Genomic DNA, 7,968 nt, shown 5'->3' on the forward strand with positions numbered 1-7,968 from the left:
CTTTAACCCATTAAGACCCTGAGGCCGATTCTACAAATCTTCTGAATCCCAACAGTTTTCGAAAAGCTATTGTTGCTATTGAATTTTGCTACTTGCACATCAAAGATTTGAGTTACTAATGTTCCCTTTAAAAAAAAAATATATATATTCAAATATTTGCACAAGCGTTCGAGACTTTAAAAATAGCTCATAGCACGGCACTCGGTGCCCGCGCTATGAGCTTGTAGATCTGCTATTTTTGAGTAGCCAACAGTATAAAGTGTTAAAGTTAAAGTGGTTACACTAGATTCTTTCCCTGTTTGACTGGGTCTAAACAGTCTTGCATTGTCTGTGTGCGTGCCTTAACAACCAAGTGAAGATCTATATAATTAAGTACGTGAAATGATAAGAGAATAAGGACGGGAAATGTCACTTTTAGATGAAAGGCAAGCAGGGAGAGAACAGCTTTGTCACCGACATTGTTTTGACCTTGTGTGAGGCATTCCCACTAAACGCGTTTGTCTTCAACTCAACTCATTCTATATCGTTGACTGTTTTGTGGGTAATCATCAAACAGCTGTTTTTTAAAGATGGTTAACAGCTCTCTCTCTCTCTCAGACATAATGAGTGAATGATTTGCCACAGCGGTCACGTCCGGTCAGTCAGTCAGTCAGTCACCCGGAACCATTGGTGGGGAAAAAGTACTCAAATTCTTTACTTAAGTAAAAGTACCAATACTGCAATATAGAAATACTTTGTTTACAAGTAAAAGTCCAGAATAAATCATGTAATGAGTAAAAGTACAAAAGTATTGGCATCAAAATGTACTTAAAGTACCAAAAGTAAAAGTACAAAAATATTTTCAAATAGCCTAGGTATAAAATAGGGCTAAAGTAGTTAATGTATGTTTCATAATATCATAATTTACATCTGAAAAGTAACTAGTAACTAAAGTTTTCAAATAATTGTAGTGGAGTAAAAGTACAATATTTGCCTCTTGAGATGCAGTGGAGCAGAAGTAAAAGTATTGGAAGAATTGGAAATATTCAAGTAAAGTACAAATACCTAAAAAAAAGTACAGTACTTAAGTAAATGTACTTAGTTACTTTTTCCACCACTGCCCGGAACAGTGAAATGGCCGTTTGACCTCTGTTGGTGTTTCTCTACCAAATGACCCTTTTTTTAAAATATTTATTTATTTATGCGCTAAAGCAACGGTGTGTGTCTCCCCGTGTGGTGGCTGTGTGCAGGTGCAGCTGAACACGGGCCAGCTGCAGTACATCCGTCTGGCCCAGCCCGTCTCTGGGACGCAGGTGGTCCAAGGACAGATCCAGACGCTCGGCGGCACCCAGCAGGTATTATTGAAGCTCCGCCCCGTTATCTGTCTTGCTGGTCAAAGGTGGAAAACCTTGTTATAACTTATGTCCAAGAACGGGTTACTTTTCAGGAAATAAGGGGCGAAAAAAGAACCTGTGGTTCCTATGGATCCATATGTAGTTATTTAGTCACAACCTCTTGTTAATACTTTTCATTGTTTGAATATTTATAAAAACCCACACACAGACTTAACCACTTTTTTTTTTAATAATAAATTATTATATAATAAAACATACATTAACCACTTTAGCCCAATTTTATACATAGGCTATTTGAAAATAGCAGATCTACAAGCTCACAACGCGTCGCGATGCGACGCGTTGTGAGCTTGTAGATCTGCCATTTTCAAACATTTTAGTACTTTTACTTTTGGTACTTTAAGTGTATTTTGATGCCAAATACTTTTGTACTTTTACTCAAGTAACATTTTGAACACAGGCCCTTTTTACTTGTAACAGAGTACTTTTATATTGTGGTGTATTGCTACTTTTAAGTAAAATATCTGAGTACTTCTTCCACCACTGGGAATAACACACAGATTAAAGGCGTGGGTTGTTGGGAGATAGAATGAAGATCAATATGTTTTATTGCTCCATATTGATTTTTTTTTTATCTTGCACATCAAATAGTGTGTATGTAATGTATACACTATGTTATATTGTACAGCTTGAAGTATTGGCCAGCTTCAGTCCGTAATAATTACCCAGACAAACACATCTGGCCTTCACTGTGTCGACTGACTTATTACACAGAACAGGATCTGTACAGCTGCCTGAATTTATTTGATAGACTTACATTTCTGCAAGTCAGGAATGTGCTTGAATTTCAATTAAAGTGCTACAAAATACTTGGTATTACCAATTAGCTGGTGTCTGGGTAGTTCATATAGATATACAAAACATCAGCATTGGTGTGATAGTAATATCAGAAAAGAATGAATTCGATTGTACTTTGATTAATACCTGTGCTGTGAATGATCCATGTTGCACTTGGACTAGAGCAGTGGTTCTCAAACTTTTTCATGTCAAGGACCCCCAAAATGATGCGTATTTGGCCGCGGACCCCCATCTCAAAATGTTCAAATCTACAAATGTTCGCTTTAAAAATATATATATATTCAAAGGTTTGCAGAGATTTTCAAGATTAAAAAAAAAATAGCAGATCTGCAAGCTCATAGCGCGGCACCGTAGATCTGCTATTTTTTTGAATAGCCAAAGTATAAAAGTTTAAAGTGGTTAAAATTATTGTGATGCTATATTAACACATTTTGCTGGGGACCCCCTGGAACCCCCCCGAAAGGACCCCTGGGGGTCCCCGGACCCCCACTTTGAGAACCAATGCACTAGAGATGAAATAAATCAGTGTGTTGTAGCACCTGGACTAGAGATGAATGTAATTGTGACTCGTGTGTTCAGATCACACAGGCAGACGTACAGCAAGGACAGCAGCAGTTCCAGCAGTTCAGTGACGGACAGGTAACAATTATAAGAATAATAATACACTTCATTCACATTTTGTTTATTCATTTATTTTCATATTTTTTTGGGGGGGGGGGCTTTGTCTTGTATTCCTCATAAGTACACACAGTTAGCTGCTAACCAGCTGGTATGTGTCTAGAGAAGGAAAGATGTCCTAACATTCAAAATGTCTGTTATTCTGCTGAGTAGTGTTGGAAAGTAACTAAGTACTAAGTAGTTTTATGTGTTTGTACTTCCAATTTAGGTATTTCCAATCTCCAATACTTTAATTTCTACTCCACTACAATTATTTGAAAACTTTAGTTACTTTGTAGATTTTGATTATTATTACAACACATACATTAACCACTTCAGCTCTATATACATTTCGGCCATTTGAAAATAGCAGATCTACAAGCTCACAATGCGTCGCGATGCATTGTGAGCTTGTAGATCGGCTATTTTCAGACGTTTTTTTTTACATGCCTACCCTTAACCTTTAAAGGGATAGTTCACCCAAAGAATTACTTATTTTCTATCAATTCGCGGGGCGGCCATAGCTGAGTGGTTAGTGAGCCCGCCTAGGGAACCAGCTGGCCCTGGTTGCCCCAGGTTCGATTCCAGGCTATCCCAGCATATGTGCCGATGATATGAAATTTGTCCCTGAGCAAGACTCTTAACCCCAATTGCTCACAGGTTCTCATTGGAAACAAGACCGCAAGGACTTTCATGAACGACCTGTTAAAAGGAATTATCCTTATCCTTATCCTACACACCCCATGAAGCCTTGAATTCAAGGAGATTCTTTTGTTTTTGTCGCATTCCTAAGCTGTGTGTGTGTGTGTGTGTGTGTGTGTGTGTGTGTGTGTGTGTGTGTGTGTGTGTGTGTGTGTGTGTGTGTGTGTGTGTGTGTGTGTGTGTGTGTGTGTGTGTGTGTGTGTGTGTGTGTGTGTGTGTGTGTGTGTGTGTGTGTGTGTGTGTGTGTGTGTGTGTGTGTGTTTCCCCACAGCAGTTGTATCAGATCCAGCAGGTGACGATGCCGGCGGGACAGGAGCTGAGCCAGCCCATGTTCATCCAGTCCACCAATCAGACGGCCGACGGCCAAGTGACGCAGGTCAGCGGCGACTGAGCCCCCGCCCCCTTTGGAAACCCCTCCTCCACCCCCACAGACACACACACACACACACCAGCCCACTTACCGTGACACCAACACAACAGTGAATCATCTAAAACAGTGGTTTTCAACCAGTGGTCCTTGAGGGGGTTCCAGGGGGTCCCCAGACAAATTAATAGTTAGGAACCAAATTGAACCTGGTGTGTCTGTAACTCTGAGAGTGTACAAATGGAACCAAATGGACCCTAACGGGTCCATTTGGTTCCATTTGTACACTCTCAGAGTTACATGAACACTGATTATGATACTGCTGTGTAGATTGGGAGCCCCAAGGAAATCAAAAATGGTTGAGTCCCTGGCATATCTTTTCAAATGGGGGGTCCCTGGGCTAATATGTGTCAATTTGGGGGTCCTTCCTTGACCCCCCAAAAAGTTGAAAACCACTGATCTAAAACACTAGAGGACTGCATCTTTTTCAGAATGTTTTGTTGTTGTTTTTTTTTGCTGGGGTCAGAATCAGTACAAACACTCTGGTCAAGAAGAACCAAAGGGACTCTTGGAAAAAACCCCACCTCCCCAAATAACGCTACTACGTCCACATGATGTAAAAACCTGAACACACAGAGACCACCTTCCTTCCTTCCTCTCTTCAAACAACGTCCTCCTCCTCTGGGACTCGGAACAGAACCTGAGATTCAACCCCACCCCCCTCTCTCTCTCTGCTCTTAGCTCTCTTTTTTGGGGCTCTTTTTTTGACTACGAAAAGGTTTAACCCAGAAGCTTCCATATAAACCTGAACCTTTTTCCCAGAACGTGTGAAGTTCTGTGACGTTTTTTGTTTTTGTTTATAACCAGAACCCCCCCCCCCCCCCCCCCCTGAAGAGGGGAGGTACGTACATCATAAAAACGTGAGCTTGTTCATCTGCTATTTTTGCTTTTTTTTGTGTTTTTAATAAAAGAAATTGAAAGGATATTATCTGAAGCAGAGTCATAGCGTTATGGAAACAAAATCCAGAATCTGTGAAATAAGTTTGACGGCATGACGGCCGGGTTCGCTGTAGTTCCTGTAGTTCCAAAAAAGAGCCATTTGTTATTTATCTCTGGCCGCTGAAAGGATTCCCTTTTTGTCGTCTCGATACCCGACACGTAGCTGTTTGATACGATAAAGCCATATCATTTATATGCATCACTTTAGGCATTTGGTTGGTTACCAAGTTCAACCCACGAATGCCCAGGTGATCATTTATTTATCACGTACCCATAACCTTATTTAATCACAAAGACTATGAGGGAAAAAAACTAATGATTTCAGCAATTCAGGAGTCAGACGCCCATGTTCGACGTTTGTCTAGTGCAGGGGTCTTCAACTGGGGGTCCGGGACCCCTTGGGGGTCCTCAGTTACTACAGGGGGTCCGCCAAATCTTTGTGTGATATGGTTTTTAGTTTTTTTTTCATTAACCACCTGCAACCCTAGCATCCCTTTTCTGAGGAGAACTTTAGCCAAAAATAGCTGATCTACAAGCTCACAACGCCTCGCAGCGCGAGGCGTTGTGAGCTTGTAGATCAGCTATTTTTGGCTAAAGTGGCCTAGTTGATGGCCTAGTTGGGAACCAAATGGACCCTTAGCATGTCTGTACCCTCTCAGAGTTAGGGGGTCTAATGCATGCCAAACTGAGTGAGTGGAGGTCCTTGGAATTAAACCGTTTGAGCCCTATAGAGGTAATCCAATAGGCTTTGGTCACAGCCCTCACCCATAGGGCTAATAATAAAGGCTGGGTATGTGATAAATGTATTAAAATAATACTATTTTACACCTTTTTAGTTTGATTCTGGTAGGAGAAAAGGCCCCTGGCAGACATTGAATAGGTCAATGATAATGTGATGTGTTTTTTTTCTTTGTTTAAAGATGATGAGGTGTGGGGGTTATTATGTGGTTGAGGGGCTTTAAAAAGTGTGTCCAGGTCCCCGGGACATTAAAAGGGTCGTTTGTACTTTGTTGTGCACCGAAAAATAGCCGATTTTATAAGCTCACAATGCGGCGCACTGCGACACATTGTGAGCTTATAAATCGGCTATTTTTCGGATCACGACACGGGGCGTAAGATGCGTCTACTCCCCCCGTTGAAGTTTCTACTCTGGATGTCGTCTCCCTTCACCTTGTCGCTCATACACCAGGGTGGGTTTGCTCTCCCCCCCCCCCCTTAAACACAGATCCCTCTGGAGAACATAAAATATGCCCCCTTTTTTTTAAATAATGATAATAAAAAAAAAATAACTACTTTTTTTTATGCAAGTGGTAACTGTCAATGTTATGGTTTGTTCTTGAGATTACGTTTTTTTTTGCCTTCCCGACCCCCTCAGTCATTTTTGTACAGTAACGACCATTGTTGACGTTCTTATTATTGTATTTCTTTTTTTTTTCTTTCTTTTTTTGCATGTAGTTTAAACTGCCAGCATGATATGCAAATAGATAGGTACACATTTTTTATTTTTTTTTGGATGTTCCTTTTTTTTGTAAACAAACTTTGTGAGACGAAAAATGAAATAAAATGATAACATGCCCCCAGTGTCTTCGGTGGATTCTTTTTTGTTTTGGTTCTTTACACACGACATAGCCCTTAGTGTCATGACGTTTTATCCCACATACTGTACGTTACTTAAAGCTACACTATGTAACTATGTCGTTCTAGCCCAGATTGTCTCCTGTTACCATTGAGCAAATAGTACCCGTCTGCTTGCTCAGGGGAGAAATGTAATGTTGACCATCGCGTCATGATTCACGTCAAGCCAGCAACAGGATCCTGTCTAACCTAGACCTCGGATCTAACTGTCTCAATAGAAGAGCAGGGAGACCGAATACAACCACCCCAACTGTCTTGAGTTACAATGTGTTATATAACATGCTCTACCATACAGACTGGACCAAATAAAACGTTATTTACTAAAGATACATAATGCCGCTTTAACAACCCATTAAGACCTGGAACGCATCTGTGTCACTTTAGATTTCTTTGGCTATTCAAAAATAGCAGATCTACAAGCTCATAGCGCGGCACCGAGTGCCGCGCTACGAGCTTGTAGATCTGCTATTTTTGAAAAATCTTGAAAAAAAAATGTTTTCAATTTTTTTCAAAATAAATGTTACGATTTAGATTTTTTTTAAGAATCGCTTCAGGTCTTAATGGGTTAAGAGAAATGTACCAAACGCCAGCGGCCTCGAGTCAGGAGTTGAACCTATTCAAGTCACCCCCAATGACCCCCACACTGTATCCCCAATGTCGGTAGACTGACTCCACCAGCAATCCTGTCTGTATTTCAAAGTTTTTGTTTTCTTTAATAAATCAGTGTTATTGAACACCCTTCTTCACACCTCTGTGTGTGGGTTTTTACCAATATTGAACCAATGAAAAGTATACTGCTCAAAGAAATGTATAGGGAACACTTTGATCCCTTCATTATGTTGAGTAACAAAAACTGCTCAAAAGAATGAAGGGATCAAAGTGTTCCCTTCGTGATTCTGAGCAGTGCATTAAAATGTGCTTCTGACTAAACCTCCTCACTCCACTTGAGCTGGATGTGGGTAAAGTGACGATAATATAAGGACACGTGCACGTTTCTGACAATGTATAAAGTCACCCTACCAACTTTGTAGTTGTTTTAAAAACATGTTTTTTTTTCTCCATTTCCTCAAAAGTAAATTTTTTTGGACATGTTTTTTTTCTGCCCGACGACAGCCGAGATATTCGATATGAATGATTCATTTAAAGGTAGGGTAAGTGATTTTCTTGTGAAACACTCTATAGCAATGATTACTATCACAATATAGTGCTTAACCTTTTAACAAAATACTTTTTGTTTTAACCCAAAAATATCACTTACCCTACCTTTAAGGAGGCTTATTTTATAGTCAGCGGATATGTAATGGAGACAAGAAATCAGTGGTGGAAAATAACTAACTGCATTTACTCAAGTACTGTACTTAAGTACACTTTTGAGGTATTTTTCACTTTGCTTCAGTATTTCCAGTTTTCTATACTTTC

The 7,968-nt window shown here is 40.1% G+C and overlaps 1 protein-coding gene across 6 annotated transcripts in view; it reads left to right on the plus strand.

Moving 5' to 3' along the window:
* nfyc (nuclear transcription factor Y, gamma) overlaps positions 1–4,154 on the plus strand; it is a 54,199-nt gene extending 50,045 nt beyond the window's left edge. For 5 of the 6 annotated variants that reach the window (XM_080441519.1, XM_080441522.1, XM_080441521.1 and 2 more), the window contains exons 8-10: positions 1,230–1,334; positions 2,772–2,831; positions 3,823–4,154. In XM_080441519.1, coding sequence (XP_080297645.1) covers positions 1,230–1,334; positions 2,772–2,831; positions 3,823–3,942 — 285 coding nt within the window. In that variant the 3' untranslated portion in view covers positions 3,943–4,154. The remainder of the gene's footprint in view (positions 1–1,229; positions 1,335–2,771; positions 2,832–3,822) is intronic. The other variant, XM_080441524.1, reaches the window with a different exon arrangement.
* Positions 4,155–7,968: the final 3,814 nt, after the last annotated feature.

The sequence above is a fragment of the Gymnoscopelus braueri genome (assembly GCF_963280865.1).
Source record: "Gymnoscopelus braueri genome assembly, chromosome: 11".
Classification (NCBI taxonomy): domain Eukaryota; kingdom Metazoa; phylum Chordata; class Actinopteri; order Myctophiformes; family Myctophidae; genus Gymnoscopelus; species Gymnoscopelus braueri.